General features: G+C 35.4%; 2 protein-coding genes across 2 annotated transcripts; one reads left to right on the top strand and one right to left on the bottom strand.

Annotated features, from left to right (window-relative positions):
* The first annotated feature begins 12998 nt into the window (after window positions 1-12998).
* Window positions 12999-13899, top strand: LOC113278276. The gene has a single exon (XM_026527165.1). It carries the CDS (start codon window positions 13085-13087, stop codon window positions 13682-13684), a length of 600 nt encoding a protein of 199 aa, XP_026382950.1. The 5' UTR covers window positions 12999-13084; the 3' UTR covers window positions 13685-13899.
* Window positions 13900-17071: 3172 nt separating this feature from the next.
* Window positions 17072-20065, bottom strand: LOC113278275 (cation/H(+) antiporter 15-like). Its single transcript, XM_026527164.1, has 3 exons — window positions 19716-20065; window positions 18549-19544; window positions 17072-18475 (listed from the first exon to the last, which is right to left on the bottom strand). Exons 1-3 carry the CDS (start codon window positions 19911-19913, stop codon window positions 17405-17407), a joined length of 2265 nt encoding a protein of 754 aa, XP_026382949.1. The 5' UTR covers window positions 19914-20065; the 3' UTR covers window positions 17072-17404.
* Window positions 20066-22046: the final 1981 nt, after the last annotated feature.

The following is a 22046-nucleotide window of genomic DNA, read 5'->3' as shown; positions in this document are numbered from 1 at the left end:
TCAAATTCTCAAACAATAGCAAGTGCAAGAATAGTAGATGACTTCTTTAAGAGGGGGTTTGCATACTATTTCAAAAATTACTTTTTACCATGTTCAGTCGAAAAACCGGGAGTTAGTTTGTTAGAGGCAGAAAAAGTCTAGTTTCTGTAAAGCAGATACTAGTATTGATCACAAAGGTATAAAGGTGAGTCAACGGTGGTTGATTGTCAAAAATAACTGTTAAAGGGAAGGAATACAATTTGTAGAGCCAAAATTCTTTTGAGTGTTGTAAGGTGAACATATCCTACAATTAGCTAGCAAATGCCAAAATTAGACTTTCTAATAATCCTCCTCGTGCAATGCCGCTAGTTAGCGCTGTCATTTGTCTCCCACTCTCCCTCGGTAAAGCTTCTGTCTTCTGCAGCTCTCCTCAGTCCCAGCGTGTGCCCTTAAGAAGCTCATGTTCGATTACCTCACTGATCTTCGTCTTCTAACTGCTAGACTGTGATAATTCCTGGACCACCTAAATTTATAGTTAAACATCATTTGCAATTTTCAAATGCCATAGCCTGAGCCCGACAGTGAGTTCTGTCAGTTCCGTACTAAATCGCACACTAATACTACTGTTTCTACTTATGAGTAGTTGTACATTCAGTACTAATCAAGTTTGGAAGTTTCGTGACAGTTGCTTAAAGGGGAGTACTTTCCACTTATAAACGCACGTATGAGCAAATGTGACAGGACTATAGCTCGTTAAAAATTTCAACTCCTCATTCCCAATTGCATTTTTAAAACAGATGGGATGCCTGGACCACTTCAGTTTTAAGCTAATTTTAAGTTAAGTACATTTTTAAACATGCCGGTAAACATCTACACATGGTGGTCCCTGGCAGTAATCTCCGTACGTAATCACCGTACGTCCATTAACCTTTTCGTTAATATCAAACAATCACTTTGCCAGAGTCATCTACAGGTAGCGCTGTCATTATCCCCCTTTATGAAGCTTCATCCTCCAGGGCCTGTTCAGGCCTAACATGCGACCGAAAGAGGCATAATTATGTCCCGTTGCTTCCGTCCTGTTCAAATTGCAGAGTGTGTTACCTGGACTAAGGTCCCCCCTTGATCAGTTATGTTAGTCCGAAAATACGCACTAATGATCCATTAATCTTCTTCGGACAGGCTAATCATGTACTTGAAAATACTTATCAATTGGCAAATTCCAGGTTCAATCAAGTTTGGAAGCTTCCGACGAGTAGCTTAAGCAGGTTTTTCTCCATTTATGGTCACGCTTATGAGTAAATGTGACGGGGATAGCTCGCTAAAAACTGCAGAATCTCAGCCCAGTTGCAATACCAGAATAGTTGGGATGCCTGCAGGACCACCATTGCCGTACAAGCTCAGCCATTAATCTCCTCGTGGGAATTAAACAATTATTAATGTTCTTGATTAACTGATTAAAGTTAAGAGTTACTGTTTCCATACATCGGTTACCTTGAAACATTGAGCGAGGCGATTGAAAAACATTTGTAAATATGAGATACTCATTTGAGTCAACAAATAGTCAAACACCAAAATTCTACATATCAAATTCAAAATTAACTACCCGGAAAACTCAGTACACAAATACCATGATTGTTCCGCGTGGTTACCAGTTCAGTTGGATGCATCCATCAGGATTATTTTGTTTATATATAACACAAAATTGGTCAAAAAGACCAAAACAGAAAATTCACGGATGAAATAGATTCTTAGCTTTAAATACTGTTTATATAACCTAAAATTAAAAAAATATTTTTCATTTAGCCAAAATGGATATTTGACCCAATAAAATAAAAACAAAAAAATATCAATCACCTAAAATACTCCTTGACCCTTTAAACTAAGTTTTTTATTGCAAACAAATTTGTCCCACGTACAAATTTAATCTAACATCAATATCCCAAAAATCTTTGAGTATTTGAGCAGCACCAACAATACCAAATCTGAAAGAAAAAAAAAATGTGTGAAAAAGAGAGTACTACTGCTAAATGACTAAATTAAAGGTAGAAAACATGGCAATATGGTGCTGGATTTAAATTCAGTTTGCAAAAAATGTGATCGTATTGCTAAAACTATGATAAAATATGACGAAACCAGGTTTCATCCAGGTTTAAACATGTGTGAAACGAAATCCAACCTAATGCAAAACTGGATGAAAACTAGTTTCAGCTAGTTTAAGCATGAGTGAAACCAAATTCAACCTAATCTACAATAAGATGAAAACCAGTTTCATCCTAGTTTAAACATGGGTGAAACCAGTTTCATCTTAGTCCAACCATAGGCTAACGAAAATTCAATACAATTTATAAGATAACGAAATCATTATCAACCTAGTTTTAAATATATGACAACCACGACAAGAGATAAATAAAAGAGAATATTTTGCTTTATTTAGCCACTGCAAATTGACAGTCATTTTGATTGCGTAGCTTGGTGCATGTATGTTAGGCCTACTACTGCAACGTTCTGGAAAAAAAATTCAATGCATATATATACTAAATGCCAGACAGGGAGTCGATTATATGTACATTTAATTACTAGTCAAGCATTCGTCAAAATGAATGTATTTTTTTATAGATGACAATGCAAAAGTGCAGCTGGATAACCATATTCAAATCAATCTAAAACAGGATGAAAACTGATTTCATCCTAATTTAAACATGAGCGAAATCAAATTCGAATCAATCTATAACAGGATGAAACCAGTTTCAGCCCAATCCAAAACAGAATGAAATCAGTTTCATCCTGGTTTAAAAATGGTTAAACCCAAATGCATCCCAAACTTAAACATGAATGAAATCAGTATCATCCTATATAAAAGTGGATTAAACCAAATTACACTCAATCTACAGGATGGAACTGGTTTCATCCCAGTTTAATCATCCATGCAACCAAATATTCAACTCAATCTAAAAACAAAATCAACTAATTAATAATTCAATTGGCAAACTAATGGTTGCATAGGTAGATCAACAACTAGAATTATGTGAAACCAAACCAAATTCAATCGATTTTAAACTATTTTACACAGGTCAATTTATGTCGTTCATAAAACTATGTTCTGTGATTTTCAAGATGTTGATGATTCAAAAACTAATTCAATTCTTCTCCTTATGAAATTAATGGTGAAATTAGGGCACGAGATGTTTTTAATAGTGGTGGAATCAGATTGAAATATGTTGATGTTGATATTTGTGGTGGTGAAAGTGAAATCATACCCATCATACCCATCACGTCGACCACCATCTTCTCTGCCCATCAAATCTCTCAATTCTCGATCTCACGGAAGTAACAGCAGCCATGACTGAAACGGTGGTGGTGGAGAAATAGAAGATCGAGAGCAGAAGAAGAAAGAATGGAAATGGTGGAGATCTGGAGAGGGAGATCGATATATCCAGAGAGGAAGAAGAAAGGTATGGGTAATTGGGTCAGTTTCAATTAAATAGATTTTCTGTCTATTTGACCCAGGCTGAATCCTAACTGTCTTTTTGGCCCAGAAAACTTGCAATTTTGGCTATATAGCCCATTTTCTGTATATATAAACGAGTGAGGATACATGTGCAACACACATGTTTGAATTTGACTCATTCACGATATTGAATTCGAGAGCAATTAAATTGTTTGGATAAAATAAAAGTTTATTATTCTTATTTAAAGACCTTTTAAGTTTTATAAAATTCTGGTGTATGGTGTATATATTGAAAGATATTAAGTTTTTAAAGATATTTTTAAAATAATGACATTTCTGTAAATATGTATATTTTTAACGACATTTTTAATGTTGTGTTATTTAATATACATTTATATCCTTAAATTTTATTAGAATTACATGATATAATTGAACTTGGTAATTTAAATGAGGACAACTTAGTAACTTAGGGGGTCTCCTGCGAAAAAGAGTTTTTTTCTTTATTTGAATATATATAAGATAAGATTGGTAAACTCCACATGAATAACCGAAGCAGCATCTTTAAAATCGCACAAATACCTGCAAGTAAATAACCTCGCGTTTTTAGGGGCCACTCAAAATGATTTAGGGGCCATCAATTTATACCCATCCAAAGACTCTAGTTAAGGGGTACCCTATATGATATTGAAGTTACATAAATGCCCTTCTGGTAAAACCGTATAAAAACCAAATCAAAAAAAATTCTACTCATTTCAACTCTTCTTCTTCCAGTTTCATATCTTCCGATTGTGGAAGAAAAAAACTTTCCCTCGTTCAACCGAAACATCACCGCGAATCGTAAAATCAAAACATCGTCGATTCGTTTATAAAACAATGGATAAGGGAAATGAAACCCACAGACCTAGAACCAAAAATGTTGCTCGGGGTATCGATCCAAAGATTGGGATTTTAGCAAGAAATAAAGAAATTCTTGCTGCAAATGAAGAAGAACGCGAAGAAGAAGTACCCGGAAATGTAGTCGGTGGTGGCGATTCCTATAGTCAAAAACTTCGTCAACTTCAAATGGCCCCAATTAGGTAAGAATCTATCATTTTTGGTGTTTATTTCGCTTTAATTCGACGAATCGAGAAAAAAAAATTCTAGGGTTTTCGGTTTTTATCCAGATTCGGGCGATATTCATGCTTATTTACTTCCGAATGTAGTCGTGTTCTTCGTTTCTCAAGAACATCGACAGTATTCGGGAGATATATTTGTTGGTTATCTGCCGAATATTGTTGGCCATATCTTCCTGGATACAAACTGGTAATAATCGGTAGTTTGATGAATTTTTTGGATTCCGAATATATTTAAGTAGACACACAGTATTCGGAAGTACACTCACTACCGAATATATATATTGAAAAAATCTCAAAATTTCTGATATAGGAAAAATCCCATTTTGGGGCCAGTATTTATTCGGAAGACAATATAATGTTTTATATCTCCGATTGTGTAGGATAAAATTTTAGAGTTTCTGAACTCCAGTTGATGAATATTCGGTTGTAAACATGTTTCGTTATATTCCGATTGTTTTTTATTTGGGAAAAATATGTGTCTTCTTACTTCCGAATTTGTTCATTCGGGTTATAGTTGTGTAATTTGTCTTCCGATTGTGTAGGATGAAAAATTTAGAGCTTCTGAAGTTTAGACACCCCATATTCGGAAGTTTTGGTAACTGAGTTAACTTCAGATTATTTGAAGTTCAAAATTTGAAAAGTATCAGTTTTTCCCAAATTCTGATTTTTGGGCCATCGTACATTCGGGACTTTACAAAAAAAATTATCCTCCGAATATTACAAGTTCAAACAAACCATGCCATGGCTCTAGGTGGTTCCAAGGGCCAATATAGAAGGTTAGACACCCCATATTCGGAAGTTTTGGTAACTGAGTTAACTTCCGATTATTTGAAGTTCAAAATTTGAAAAGTATCAGTTTTTCCCAAATTCTGATTTTTGGGCCATCGTACATTCGGGACTTTACAAAAAAAATTATCCTCCGAATATTACAAGTTCAAAACAAACCATGCCATGGCTCTAGGTGGTTCCAAGGGACAATATAGAAGGTTAGACACCCCATATTCGGAAGTTTTGGTAACTGAGTTAACTTCCGATTATTTCAAGTTCAAAATTTGAAAAGTATCAGTATTTCCCAAATTCTGATTTTTGGGCCTTCGTACATTCGGGACTTTACAAAAAAAAATTATCCTCCGAATATTACAAGTTCAAAACAAACCATGCCATGGCTCTAGGTGGTTCCAAGGGCCAATATAGAAGGTTAGACACCCCATATTCGGAAGTTTTGGTAACTGAGTTAACTTCCGATTATTTCAAGTTCAAAATTTGAAAAGTATCAGTTTTTCCCAAATTCTGATTTTTGGGCCATCGTTCATTCGGAACTTTACAAAAAAAATTATCCTCTGAATATTGCAAGTTCAAAACAAACCATGCCATGGCTCTAGGTGGTTCCAAGGGCCAATATAGAAGGTTAGACACCCCATATTCGGAAGTTTTGGTAACTGAGTTAACTTCCGATTATTTCAAGTTCAAAATTTGAAAAGTATCAGTTTTTCCCAAATTCTGATTTTTGGGCCATCGTACATTCGGGACTTTACAAAAAAAATAGTCCTCCGAATATTACAAGTTCAAAACAAACCATGCCATGGCTCTAGGTGGTTCCAAGGGCCAATATAGAAGGTTAGACACCCCATATTCGGAAGTTTTGGTAACTGAGTTAACTTCCGATTATTTGAAGTTCAAAATTTGAAAAGTATCAGTTTTTCCCAAATTCTGATTTTTGGGCCATCGTACATTCGGGACTTTACAAAAAAAATTATCCTCCGAATATTACAAGTTCAAAACAAACCATGACATGGCTCTAGGTGGTTCCAAGGGCCAATATAGAAGGTTAGACACCCCATATTCGGAAGTTTTGGTAACTGAGTTAACTTCCGATTATTTGAAGTTCAAAATTTGAAAAGTATCAGTTTTTCCCAAATTCTTATTTTTGGGCCATCGTACATTCGGGACTTTATAAAAAAAATTATCCTCCGAATATTACAAGTTAAAAACAAACCATGCCATGGCTCTAGGTGGTTCCAAGGGCCAATATAGAAGGTTAGACACCCCATATTCGGAAGTTTTGGTAACTGAGTTAACTTCCGATTATTTCAAGTTCAAAATTTGAAAAATATCAGTTTTTCCCAAATTCTGATTTTTGGGCCATCGTACATTCAGGACTTTACGAAAAAAATTATCCTCCGAATATTACAAGTTCAAAACAAACCATGCCATGACTCTAGGTGGTTCCAAGGGCCAATATAGAAGGTTAGACACCCCATATTCGGAAGTTTTGGTAACTGAGTTAACTTCCGATTATTTGAAGTTCAAAATTTGAAAAGTATCAGTTTTTCCCAAATTCTGATTTTTGGGCCATCGTACATTCGGGACTTTACAAAAAAAATTATCCTCCGAATATTACAAGTTCAAAACAAACCATGACATGGCTCTAGGTGGTTCCAAGGGCCAATATAGAAGGTTAGACACCCCATATTCGGAAGTTTTGGTAACTGAGTTAACTTCCGATTATTTGAAGTTCAAAATTTGAAAAGTATCAGTTTTTCCCAAATTCTTATTTTTGGGCCATCGTACATTCGGGACTTTATAAAAAAAATTATCCTCCGAATATTACAAGTTAAAAACAAACCATGCCATGGCTCTAGGTGGTTCCAAGGGCCAATATAGAAGGTTAGACACCCCATATTCGGAAGTTTTGGTAACTGAGTTAACTTCCGATTATTTCAAGTTCAAAATTTGAAAAGTATCAGTTTTTCCCAAATTCTAATTTTTGGGCTATCGTACATTCGGGACTTTACAAAAAAAGTTATCCTCCGAATATTATAAGTTCAAAACAAACCATGCCATGGCTCTAGGTGGTTCAAAGGGCCAATATACAAGGTTAGACACCTCATATTCGGAAGTTTTGGTAACTGAGTTAACTTCCGATTATTTGAAGTTCAAAATTTGAAAAGTATCAGTTTTTCCCAAATTCTTATTTTTGGGCCATCGTACATTCGGGACTTTATAAAAAAAATTATCCTCCGAATATTACAAGTTAAAAACAAACCATGCCATGGCTCTAGGTGGTTCCAAGGGCCAATATAGAAGGTTAGACACCCCATATTCGGAAGTTTTGGTAACTGAGTTAACTTCCGATTATTTCAAGTTCAAAATTTGAAAAGTATCAGTTTTTCCCAAATTCTGATTTTTGGGCAATCGTACATTCGGGACTTTACAAAAAAAATTATCCTCCGAATATTACAAGTTCAAAACAAACCATGCCATGGCTCTAGGTGGTTCCAAGGGCCAATATAGAAGGTTAGACAACCCATATTCGGAAGTTTTGGTAACTGAGTTGACTTCCGATTATTTCAAGTTCAAAATTTGAAAAGTATCAGTTTTTCCCAAATTCTGATTTTTGGGCCATCGTACATTCGGGACTTTACAAAAAAAATTATCCTCCGAATATTACAAGTTCAAAACAAACCATGCCATGGCTCTAGGTGGTTCCAAGGGCCAATATAGAAGGTTAGACATACCATATTCGGAAGTTTTGGTAATTGAGTTGACTTCCGATTATTTCAAGTTCAAAATTTGAAAAGTATCAGTTTTTCCCAAATTCTGATTTTTGGGCCATCGTACATTCGGGACTTTACAAAAAAAATTATCCTCCGAATATTACAAGTTCAAAACAAACCATGCCATGGCTCTAGGTGGTTCCAAGGGCCAATGTAGAAGGTTAGACAGCCCATATTCAGAAGTTTTGGTAACTGAGTTGACTTCCGATTATTTCAAGTTCAAAATTTGAAAAGTATCAGTTTTTCCCAAATTCTGATTTTTGGGCCATCGTACATTCGGGACTTTACAAAAAAAATTATCCTCCGAATATTACAAGTTCAAAACAAACCATGCCATGGCTCTAGGTGGTTCCAAGGGACAATATAGAAGGTTAGACACCCCATATTCGGAAGTTTTGGTAACTGAGTTAACTTCCGATTATTTCAAGTTCAAAATTTGAAAAGTATCAGTATTTCCCAAATTCTGATTTTTGGGCCTTCGTACATTCGGGACTTTACAAAAAAAAATTATCCTCCGAATATTACAAGTTCAAAACAAACCATGCCATGGCTCTAGGTGGTTCCAAGGGCCAATATAGAAGGTTAGACACCCCATATTCGGAAGTTTTGGTAACTGAGTTAACTTCCGATTATTTCAAGTTCAAAATTTGAAAAGTATCAGTTTTTCCCAAATTCTGATCTTTGGGCCATCGTACATTCGGGACTTTACAAAAAAAAATTATCCTCCGAATATTACAAGTTCAAAACAAACCATGCCATGGCTCTAGGTGGTTCCAAGGGCCAATATAGAAGGTTAGACACCCCATATTCGGAAGTTTTGGTAACTGAGTTAACTTCCGATTATTTGAAGTTCAAAATTTGAAAAGTATCAGTTTTTCCCAAATTCTGATTTTTGGGCCATCGTACATTCGGGACTTTACAAAAAAAATTATCCTCCGAATATTACAAGTTCAAAACAAACCATGACATGGCTCTAGGTGGTTCCAAGGGCCAATATAGAAGGTTAGACACCCCATATTCGGAAGTTTTGGTAACTGAGTTAACTTCCGATTATTTGAAGTTCAAAATTTGAAAAGTATCAGTTTTTCCCAAATTCTTATTTTTGGGCCATCGTACATTCGGGACTTTATAAAAAAAATTATCCTCCGAATATTACAAGTTAAAAACAAACCATGCCATGGCTCTAGGTGGTTCCAAGGGCCAATATAGAAGGTTAGACACCCCATATTCGGAAGTTTTGGTAACCGAGTTAACTTCCGATTATTTCAAGTTCAAAATTTGAAAAATATCAGTTTTTCCCAAATTCTGATTTTTGGGCCATCGTACATTCGGGACTTTACAAAAAAAATTATCCTCCGAATATTACAAGTTCAAAACAAACCATGCCATGGCTCTAGGTGGTTCCAAGGGCCAATATAGAAGGTTAGACACCCCATATTCGGAAGTTTTGGTAACTGAGTTAACTTCCGATTATTTGAAGTTCAAAATTTGAAAAGTATCAGTTTTTCCCAAATTCTGATTTTTGGGCCATCGTACATTCGGGACTTTACCTAATTTGAAGTTCAATATGGATTGCATTATCTTGCTAATTTTATTACTGAGGAAGGTTGAACTTTCCCTACTGATTTTGGTTTTAATGAGAAAGTTTGTGTTCAGATTCGCCTAGTAGAAGTTAATTATTCTGAAGAAGACATATTTCAGGTAATTACTCCATGAGACATACTTATGCTTCCATTACCCTCTCCAGACATGATATGGCTTGGCATCGCTTTGTATGGTTCAAAGGTCTCATTCCAAGGCATTCTTTCATTGGTTGGCTTGCTAGGCACAAAAAGCTTAAGACTTGGAGCAAACTTTTAAAGTGGGGAGTTGTTAATGATGATTCTTGCCTACTCTGTAATGTGGTCACTGAGGATGAAGACCATCTATTTTGTAAGTTCCCTTTTTCCTCTATTATCCGGCAAAGGTTAATGTTTAAAATGGGTTTTCAACGTTCTTGTTTGTTGAACTGGGATTATGAGCTTCAAAAGTGTGCTGATAACTTTGTTGGAGAAGGAGCGGTTAATTCTATCAAGAAACTTGGTTTGAACAATTTCATCTAAAGAAAGAAGCAAGATATTTCATACTAGCAAGGTTAGTTCTGCCGATTCAGTCAGTTTTCTAATTGTGAATGATGTTAGGTTGAAGATTGAATCTGGCAATCTGATATGGATACCATGGCAGTGAAATCCTTCTTGCACAGGTGGAGTGTTTCTTGTGTTCTTAGGAACAAGAAATGGGTGGCTTGTAGATGGCAGTTTCCTTCTCCTGATGAAACAATGGTTATTATAGATGGTTTTAAAACAGAGCATTCTGGTGGTTTTGCTGTTATTCTTTGTGGCAGTAATGGCAATCCTATTGCTGCTGCTATTGGAGGAGCTAGTATTGATTCTGTTCTTTCCCTTGAGTTGTAAGGAGCTGAGTTAGCTTTTAAATGTGCCATTTCGAAAAATCAGAGGAAAATTTATATCAATATTGATTCCATGGCAGTCCGCAACCTCCTAAAGAATAGAAACCCTAGTCCAGGTTGGGAAGTGCTACATCTCTAGAGAAGGATCAGTCAGTTACGCAAGTATTTTGATATAATTATGTTGGCCATATCCATAGAGAAACTAATCGCGCTGCAAATACCTTAATTGCTATTCATCTCTCGGTTTCTTATGTGGAGTTGGGCGTCGAGGATTTCAGCCCTGATTTTAAGCTTATTATTGAAGAGGATAGAAGCTTGAAGACTTATTTTAGAGTTTATTTTTTCCTTTTTTTTATTCTTATTTCTTGTTTGGTTTGGGTCTCCTTAACCCAGCGGAAGGTTTCAAAATCAAAAAGAAAAAAAAGATAATAATAAAAAAATACAGTTTAGGAAGTAGTACTATTTTTGTCCAGCGTATATAAATATGCAAAATTTTGGATTTTGGTTGTCCACTTAGATAATATTTTTCACATTATTGTTATTTATGATATATACCGTAAAACTTCTAATATATATGTACCATTAGATTCGCTTTTTCACATTTACCTTATTCATGATGTATACTCCCTTTCTCCATTGTATATTATAGGTACGTTGAATTTTGGATTTTGGTTGTCCACTTAAATAGCATTTTCCACTTTACGTTTATTTATGATACATTGTACCATTAGAATAGCATTTTCCACATTTACATGTATTCATGATATATCACTAGAACTTTTTGCTTTTTTAATTGGCGAAAAATTTGATGTTGGTGAATTTTGAACTCAAATCATTCATATTATCATCCAATAATTTTACCACTAGAACTAATTGGATGATTCTAGATACCATCAAAGATTAAATGGTAATATAGGAAAACAGTGGATACTGCTTAAATCTAAATATTTTCTTAATCAAAGAGATTTCACCTCCTCCGCATATATAGCATGAACGAATTGAGCGAATTTGTGTTAAAAGAAGAAGACAAATTTTGTTTTACATGCATCCCAAGACAAACTTTAATTAGGTCACATGACACATGCTAGATTTTGATGTCTCATACTAAATTTTAAAATATCGTGAAAATTTTCGGTGATGAACAAAATTTGGGTTACATGCAAGGTAGTTAATATCGTGTATCAATATCGTATCGGTCGGGTCTTATACACCTATACAAATGATAATATCTGTTTTCATAGGCGATACATCAATAGGATATTTTTTTAAAATATTTATTATTAATCAAACAAAAAAATATATTGATATAACCATAATAGAAAATAATAATTATAGTAAACATACTTAAACCTTACAAAATAAGAGGTGGTTGATTAGAGCCTTATACTATCAACAACGAAACCAAGCATTGAACGTCTGTTAGCCCATCGACATCACATTTACGGTTATTACATCTACCATAATCATATATATGAAGCTAGCAAAATTAGTGGAGTTACTTTCTTGAACTAAAAGTTCAAGAAATCATAAGCAAAAGAAAAAATACATTAGTGATATATCAATGTACAAGTGAAACATATATTATCAGTGTACAAGTGAAACCGATATATCGGTCCGTACATGACGATTCACGCGTTTTTATCGTTTCTCCTTCGCATCGTCTATATTTTCAGTATCGCAAAGGTTTTTTCCGATATCCTATAAAAATCTTTAATATCGGCCTGTACAACCGATATTGACTACTTTGGTTACAGGGTATATTTCGGATCACATAATAATTTTTGATAACGAAATAGATTTTGGTGAATGGCATTATTTTTATTTTTATTCTTTTTGATAGGTGGAATACCGACTCCTTAAAATATATTTTTATTTAATAAATATGAGGTTCGAATTCCTACCTCCGTAATAGGAGAGAGAATGAAACCATAAGCCCATGAGACTACTTGATGGATCTTTATATTTTGGTTTGGAAAATTTTGAATTAGGAAGTAAATTTTTGCCACCGTGCATATATTTGGCCAAAAGAGTTGATGGTAGTAGATTTTGGGTTACCTGTAAGGAGATTTTAGATCCAATGATCTTCCCAAAATACCCAAAATAGCAGTAGATTCAGATAAGTGAACAGAATATTTTTACAATCATTTGTCTTAATTAAGCTAACTTAAACTTAGATGCAATGCCATATTTATTACTATTAAGATAATGAATCTGACGAATCTAACAGCGAAGAATTAACAAACAATCAATAATTCAACCACAGTACAAGGACAATTTCGTCATTCTGGCAACAAATAATTATTTATCACTTATCTGCTCAATAATTAGTAGTTAACGTGTTTAATTAATACTTAATTATGTGAATTTGGTCGTCGTCTAGCTAAGCTTCTGTACATGTATATATATCTGCATAACGACTAAGTTCTCCTCATCGTTGATCGATACAAAATTATTCGTCGATCATCGTCAAAGCATAAACGAATCACCAGAGAAGAAATTAACCGGAAAATCGACCGGAGAAGCTGGAAAAAAAATCATGGGCAACAGTTTAAGATGTTGTTTGGCGTGTGTAATTCCTTGTGGAGCTCTAGACGTGATCAGAATTGTTCATTTGAACGGTCAAGTCGAAGAAATTACGCGTACGATCTCCGCCGGAGAAGTTCTTAAAGCGAATCCGAATTACGTATTAAGTAAACCATCGTCTCAGGGCGTTGTTCGTAAAATTTTAATTCTTTCTCCGGAATCTGATCTCAAAAGAGGTAATATCTATTTCTTAATACCATCTTCTTCTGTTCCGGCCGAAAAGAAGAAAAACAACAACACCACCACCAAAATCGTCGCAAACACCAAAACCGTGGTCTCTACCGTCGCCGATGTTAAAAAACAGTGTGTTGATGATATGAAGAATGTTGTTGTCCGTAAAACAGCAACGAATGATCTACATCTACCTATCGTTAATAAAGAAGTCCCTGCGGATTGTAAACAATTTGTAACGGAGAAGATTCAACCGGAAAAGAAAACCACACGACACCGGAGACGGACGAGTGCTAGTCGAGCAAGCCGAGATTGGAGGCCTCATCTAGAGAGCATTTCTGAGGATTCAAGACAATTTTCCATCCCCAATATAATGCAGTAAAAAATATGCTTATTGAAATTGGATAATTACTTTTTATCCATTCAATTTCTGGGATAATTTTATGAGTTAATTAGTGTTTGGGTCGTAAGTTTTGGTATGTTCTAGTGTATGGGTCCTAAATTTGTCCGATTTTGAGTTTGGGTCGTTGACTCGTTAGTCAAACCGGTTGACTAACTATTTAAGTTAAACTATTAACTTAGGGTTAGTTCCGTTTGTTTTACATTGCACTTCGGTTTTTCTCGGCTAAGATTTAGGATCGGAAAATTCTCCAATTAACCTTGATAACTTCGACAGGAAAATCAAATTAGATACAAAAAATCAAAAATCAACGATCTATATTTGACCATTTGATTATAAAAAAAATAATGAAACCCATGAACGAGAAATCAAAAAGTGCTTAATTAGCCTTGTTTTTTTGGGTTTAGCAAACATTTCAGATAAACCAACAAGAGCAGGTGAAGAAACACTATGACTATGTTTGTTTACTCCTGAATCATCTGAGTCGTCTGGATCTGAGTCATCTGGATCTGAGTGAAATCACCTGACTCATCTGGATCTGACTCAATATGTTTTTTTTGAGTCAGATCTGACCCATCTGACTCAAAAAACGTGAGTCGGTGGTTTGGTCCCGTGAGTCAGGGGTATTTTTTTACCTGATTCAAATGGGTCCGAGTCAGGGGTTATGTCCGAGTCATAGGTCGAGTAAGATCTGACTCAAAATGCAAAACAAACGGTCCGACTGGTGACTCGGTCCGAGTCAGAAGTTGACTCAGATCCAGACGTCGAGTCAGCTGCAAACAAACAAGATGTATGAGAAGCCATGGCTTAAAAGAATTTTTAATTGAAACATCTGATTTCTTGTGAATCTGTACACGAACAAATCTAAAATTAAGAAAGGTTTAAAACACCAGGGTTTACTATATTAGGCAATCCAGAAACGGATTTGCAAGGATCCAAAGAACTTTCTAGCGTTCTCACCTTATCAATTCGAATTTTTATGCTAATAACTGCATCATGATCAGAGGTATAAATTTTGATATAATAATTGAAGCTCTTATAAGAAGCAAGTGAAAACTGATCGATTACAAAGTTTTCAAAGTTACTGGTAGAAGAGTGCACCTCCAACAATCCTCCAAATCGATAACAAATAAAATCAAGTAAGATATTATTCTATTAATCCGGCGCTCATAACTTCTTCCAACTGCACCAGAGATACAACCATAGGACACCATGGATCACCGATCAATCCAAATTTTTAAGCAGACTTTGACACAGCGGAAAACATGTAAATGTTATCACTAACTGACATCAATTAAACTAACTGTTTGACTAGGATCTGTAGTTGACTAACGGATCAACGACCCAAACTTAAAACTGGACAAACTTAGGACCCAAATACTCTATCATACTAAAACTTACGACCCAAATACTAATTTACTCAAATTTCCCAATATAGGTTCAATTTTTTTCTTCTTTTTTTACCGGTCCAAATTTTATGAGTTTTTTGAATTTGTCACTTATCTGTGGATAAAAATAATCAATGCACTTTTTTTATTTTTCTTTCAAATTTCAAAATTTTGAATGTATCCAATTACTATTTGTTGGGATTCTCTAAATTCCTTTTGTGTCGCCTAATCTTTTATAATCGCGTTTATTCGAATACTGAGATAAAACTCTCTATTTTACCCTCAAAATGTAGAAAAAGATAAAAAATACAATCACATTTGGACCAGTAAAAGCAACTCATACAGTTTTGTAGACAGCATTGAATGTAAAAACAAGTCAGATTTTAATGAATCAGATTCAGATGAGCCAAACAAAGATGAAACAAAGATAAATGAGTTAAACCAGATTCAAAAGAGTTATTATTCACCAAACAACTAAACACCTTATATTTATTGTTTATTTCTAAAAATAATAATTCCTCCTACTAATCCAGGCTTTCGTTTTACTTTTGTTTATTTCAGGAAGACATTGAGTTGCACATGGATGAGCATAATTAAATAAATATAAAAATGTATTAGTTAAATTACAAAAATTAATTAGGTTAAGAAACATGCATTTAATTTGTCCACTTGTGTCTAGTTAGATAGAAACCAAAATTTGATTAATAATGCAACCCATTGGTTAGATTCCCGTAAACAAAACGACTATTCTCAACACCACCACGCTTGATGTTATGAGAAATTCTGTTGCATAAAAGTTGGATTTTCACATGATTAAGAAATCACTGATCAGGAATTTTGATTATAAATACTGATGATTATGGTTCAATGTTCCAACATAATCCGATTGCTAAGCTAAATGGTCAGGTGTATAAATATGTGATTAAGTACTTGATTATCCAAATGTTTGGTTAACATAATTTTCAAAACTTAATATTGATTAGAGATTTAATCATTCTAATGAATACTCTACGACCGTGACCGGTTTCCTCGTTGTCATTAATGAGCTTGAAATGAAAATGAAAAGGTAATTAAGTTAAGAAATGCAAACATTTAGACAGATAACGGAGACGATCAAAAACAGCATATATTTGTATTTCATGGCCGAACACACACCGTTAACGTCGATGTTCAAATTATGACATTACATCCGAAACACGGAATGCATTGAGTTGTAAACAATTATTAAAAACATTACGTCATTACGTGTTTAAAATTACATCTCATGATTTGTATTATTTTACTTTGTATGTGTTTTAAAATATTATGTACAAGTGTTAATGAAAAAAGAGGACGCTTCTCCAATTTGGATAATTTATGTGTCTGTTAAAACAGATTCAACAGATCCCAGAATATCATGACATTCAGACCTAAATGTTAACAGTTGTCCTGAAAGGGTATCACGGGATGCCTTTTGGGATTTCCTGCAATAAGTGGTGATAAAAGATGGAAAAATTGACAACAATTCTAGGCTTGGGGGGCTTCCATGCATTAACAAAGTGATCAACAGGTTGAACAAGGTAGCAGGGCTGGAAAAACGAACACATTGTTCTTTCTTAGGAATTTGATTTGGCATCAGATTCGGCCTCGGTTATACGTCACATAGTGTTGTTTTTTTTCCAAGTTTCTGATGCTTGACTCGAGGTCTGATTTACGCATATATATCTGACTCTAGCAATATTCAAAATGGTACTCGACTGGCTGGGCATCTAGGATTCAAAAGTTTTCTATCACCCTTAAAGAATAAATGGACCCTGAAACCAGACTCCACGGACACACTATAAAATGGAGCTTTGATATTGTTTTTCTGGTGCTTGCTTTTTCTCGGTCCGTTGAGAACTGTTGATGATACATTCAACAATTTTTGGGTCAAATGTACGTACTAAACCAGACTCATATGTGATCAGTTAGGAGAACAAACAAAAATCCAAGAAGACCCATATTTTCTCATCTGTTCTTCAAATGTCTTACTCGTGAATGACTCCTAACAACAAGAGTCAGTCGAGTGTCATGCAGCCGAGCGAGCAATAAACTAATGTCCTCCAAATTCGATGACTGACTGAAAATGGGAAACTACCAACTACTGTTTTACATGTATCTACAAAAATATAAAAAACTAAACACTAAGAACAGAACTGATGAAAAGAAAAATATTAGCACCACAGCTAGAAATGAAAACCCTATCAATTCCCATCAGCTTTGTAGTTGCCATCAGAACAAGTAATCATGAGGTCTTGGGATCGAACTTGGTATATCAATCGGAGAAATGAAAGCCCTATTGTTGCACAACTAGAACTGAAAACTTCCCAGGTGAATTGGAGGTCGCGAAAAGGTCTCCAATAACGCCAAGCTCTTTGTACACACACCATTCATCAAGCCCTAATAAGATCCGCGAACTATTATCATGTCTTCTTCCCACCATTATGAAGTCATAGCTGGTTTCAATGGCTTTGAGTTTACAAGCTGTATCGGCACCATCTGTTACCTCTTCTTGTTTGTACATAATATTGTCCACGTCCATGATTTTATCCCACAAATCCTGTATCACGTCATCGTCTTTCTTCGTTTTCTTGACGTATTCATCCGAACTCGAAAGTGTTAATCTAAAAACTGTGAGGTTTACGTTAGAATTCATCGCCATTCTCATACTTAATGTTAGTGCCTCTCGGTCATCAGGCCCTCCGATGAAAATCAAGGCAACATTTTCATATTTTATGCCAACATCGAAAATAGATCTCGAGCCATTTATGTGGTCAAAGAGGATACCCACTGAAGAAGGTGCTTTCTGCAACACACTCTGGGTGACTAACCGAAAGGGATGCTCAACTGACTCATGGAAGGGTACGATCACCAGCGCGGCCCTCTTATCCATTATTAGGTGACATACATCATTGTACATACCTGAGAATTGTGAGATTGTTGTGAAGGCTTGTCCTATGAGGAAGCCTGGATTATGTTGTTCAAAGTGGTGGAAGGCGTTAATAATTTTCTCTGACGTATTCCTAGCTCTACTGGAGTATCTATTCTTACGCTGCTTATGGGTAACCAGGACAGATGCTGCACGCCCAACTAGCTCAACGAGGTGCAGAACATAGATGCATAGGGTGCAATCTTGTACTGGATTAATGGCTTCAAGGAAATTAAGTATTCCCGGAACCGTGTCTTCGTCGTAAACACAAGCAAGTATGCGGAGCTCTCCCAGGCCTACAAGATCTTGGATGCTTTGCCTCTTGTAACCTGCATACCTCCTTGAAGGATCATACAGACGTTTCACTAATGGTGTGGCTACCATTGATATCCAAGCTTTCGTGAGGATCATAACAGTGTAAGATTCCTTATCAAGCCACTGCATTGCGGAAATCAAGATAGCATGGTCAAAATGATGGCAAGGGTATAAGTTGCTGGCAGAAATTACGTACCTTCATCTCAAGTAAACGAGTCATAAGCAAAAGAGTAAATATGCCATCACAGTTCATGATGAGACTGATAGAGAGAGCGTCCGGAAAATGCATCCCGCAGTAGAAAGAAGGCAGCAATACTGCAATGAGCTTCACAAAGAAACCAATGCAAACTAGCAACTCTATAATTGCAAAATTCCTCATGCGGATGTTGAACACATCTACCGGATAACATGATACAATGAAAAAAGCTGGCAAGAGCACAAGAGTAACGAAGACCTCGAGCTTTCTTTCAATAGAAGCTCCTATAGGTGTCCCAATAGGTACCACCAATCCCATGAGAACGGCTCCAAACAGGGCCTTTTCCCCAATATACTCAGTGTAAAATGCTGCTACCAAGACGAGAAGGAGGATCAAGATGACATAACCCTCCTTCAAATTGTCTCCTTCCGGGGTGTTTCTAATCATCCATAAATATAATGGACGGACAAAAAATAGGACGAAGGAAAATAAAAGAGCTTTACTCATCCATGAAAACATCACTATACGTGGATCTAAAGTATTGAATTGTTTTAATGAGAAGACGATAAACAGGATTGCCCAACTGCAAAACCCATTGACAAATGAAATGGATAGGGATATACGGCCGATCTCTGAGTTGAGCAGATTTAAGTCGTCTAGGACACAAGATGTATCATAGAAGGCAGTTAGAGACAATACCAGTGCAATGTTCGGGAGGGAATGATGCATTCTTCGGTCCATGTCTATGAACCTCTCCATCAGCAAAGAAACACTTGCATTGACGATTAAAGGAAAGATGAAAGTGAAACAGCCTATGAAAAATGTTTTTCTCTTTGTGCTCAGAAGCATAGCCAGGTCTATTTTGATTCCGACAAGGAACGTAAAATAGACTAACCCGAAAAGTGTAGTAACACCCATGAGTGCTTGTGTTTCATAAACCATTGTTTTGAATGTTTCCAATCTACCCAGCATTGACGGGCTTTGAATAATACCAGCCTGTAATGGTGAACATGTACATACATTACATAATATATTTTACAAAGAAATCAATTCTTTTTTTCTTTATTCTGGCAACATATATATATATATATATACTAAATGTACGTTACGTTACGAGATGAGTAAATTAATTAATGATTTTTGGAACAATTAATTAAGGAACCTTACAAAGAGCGCTCCAACGAATTTAGTTTGTTCCATCGGGCGAAGGACAAAATTAAGAGTTCCTGTGAGTAAAGTACAGCAGCCGAGCTGTTGTAGTAGCCTAGGAAACGACCCATTCTCAAACATTCTCATGGATAACTTACATGTAGTGCCAAAGGCCATTGCATTCTTCTTTTGTATTTTCATTAGAATATGCGCCATTTTTCAGCAACGATCAGCAACAGCAACAGTAGGAAATTAAGGTTCCGATGACGCCTCTTAAACCACCAAGCTCGACTCACCACATCTACCTTGCTCTACAATTCACCATTAGTATACTTGGCTCGTATGATCTTCTAAGCAGAATCAATCAGAGAAAGGAAGAAGAGATGAGTCACAAAGAGACAATACTATGGAGTGGGGTTTCAGGGAAAAATGCATGAATGGGCAAGAATAATTTGCGGGGTTAGTAATGATCTAACAACAAAAATGCCCATGCATTTTCTATTTTGTAGGGTTTGACCCACCAATATCTATTGCATCTATCTATCTATACTTACAATAAAGAATCATGGTAGTTCTCACCCAACTGATGATTTTGGAAATTGGACATGATTTGTCTACACATGTATTTTGTTTCTTTCCTTCCATTTAATGAACATTCCCAGGGCTTAGACACCCACAATAGCCAAAAAGATTGCAAAATCAAATATATACTACGTAACATATTTGTTCATGTTAAAACGTCCGAAACAAAATTTAGGTGACCAAAAGAGAAAGTCAAGCCATGTCGTTGACATCTCTGCGGTGGGTTTGACTTGGTGGGATGAATAGAATTATTAAAAAAAATAATTAAAATTAAGATGATAAAGATTAGGAGTAAATGCTAACTTTGGAGAATTCACTTCAAAGAGGTTAACATGTGACTGGCTAGTTTTTTTAGGGACGACCAATTTGAATGTGTAGTTCAAGCAAGGATTGATACACAGTGGTTAACAGTTCTGGGTTCATCAACACATTCTCTTCGCGATGTTCTGACATCAACTCAATTATACGTAGCCTACACGGCAAGGAAACAACAAGTCTGTTATACTACATTATACGTAGATTAGTGGAGCATGCTTAAAATAGAACATACATGTTTGTACTGTTACAAAGAAACTAAAATCTTAACACTATATATAAGCTTGTACTGTGACAAAGGAAACTCATACAAACCTGATCTTGTCAAGGAATGCATAAGCAGGTAACTTCTTCTCGTGGTTAATTCAATTATTAATCGATTCGGCAACGCTTGAAGAAGTTTGGCCATACCTATGATGTAGATAACCAAAATTAATGATTAAATAAAATCTAGTTATATCCGCAAGCGCACAGTTCAATTGTAATATAGATAGAAAATGCGGTTCGTTCCGACGAGGAGTGTGAAATACTACTACTAATTAATACCAAGAAATAACTAAACAAATTCAATATTTTAAAAGTTTATGGAACAATGGAAGAAAAACAATAAAAACTTAACCGAGGATGTGAAAGTATTAAGGTTCCGGGAATCCATTATAGGTACATTGTTCGTATTCAATCACAAAGATCTCTAATTTACTCATGTAAAATAGCAAACCTAGCTATTAATACATGAAATATATTTTGTTAAGAACCATCGACTAGAGTTATCATTATCAAAATGGTAGTTTGTTCTCACCGTAATGTAGAATTCTTAAGTACTAGATATACATGACATGATAGTCAAATGAAATTCATATATTCAATTATTGCAAAGGTTCAACGAGTTCTTCCACTAATCTAATTATGGACTATACATGTCATAGAACATGAAAAATATAGTTAGAAGATAAAACATTGACATAGAAACAAATTGTTGTGATTATTAGTCCCACATTGTGAAGGTAAAACATTGACACAGAAACAAATTGTTGTGATTATTAGTCCCACATTGTCTGGGAAATTTAAGATCCTGCGGTTTATAACTCTATAGGCCTCTCCACTCATTGCAATTAGTTTTGAGTTGGATGCCCATATTATAACATGGTATCAGAGCAAAACCCTTGTTTAAGAACCCAACTAAATCAACCTACAGGTTCATAAAGCCATTAACAAATGTAAATAAAAATGACAATCTAATCAAACCAGAAAACAAATGTAAATAAAAATGACAAGCTAATCGAACCGGAAAATGAAACTTCAAACCCCCATTTCCTCTTCCCTTGCGACTCTCGCTAGAATCGCTTTGTAGCTGCGACCGTCCTTCCTCTTCTGTTCTTTCTTCATTCCAATATATAAAGAACCATCTTTTAGGGACCATGGCTTTTTTGTGGGGGACCATGATTTTATTTT

Source organism: Papaver somniferum, chromosome 5, assembly GCF_003573695.1.
Source record: "Papaver somniferum cultivar HN1 chromosome 5, ASM357369v1, whole genome shotgun sequence".
NCBI classification, from domain to species: domain Eukaryota; kingdom Viridiplantae; phylum Streptophyta; class Magnoliopsida; order Ranunculales; family Papaveraceae; genus Papaver; species Papaver somniferum.
The sequence above is the reverse complement of the archived record's forward strand: the minus strand, read 5'-3'. Positions and strand labels throughout refer to the sequence as shown.

What these genes read in the sequence shown, in the direction of transcription:
- LOC113278276 (XM_026527165.1), top strand. Translation starts at nt 13,085, where the DNA reads ATGGGCAACAGTTTAAGATGTTGTTTGGCGTGTGTAATTCCTTGTGGA.
- LOC113278275 (XM_026527164.1), bottom strand. Translation starts at nt 19,913, where the DNA reads ATGGCGCATATTCTAATGAAAATACAAAAGAAGAATGCAATGGCCTTT. An exon ending in AATTCGTTGGAGCGCTCTTT is followed by an intron (nt 19,545 to 19,715) that starts GTAAGGTTCCTT and finishes TCACCATTACAG; the next exon opens with GCTGGTATTATTCAAAGCCC. An exon ending in CTCGTTTACTTGAGATGAAG is followed by an intron (nt 18,476 to 18,548) that starts GTACGTAATTTC and finishes TCCGCAATGCAG; the next exon opens with TGGCTTGATAAGGAATCTTA.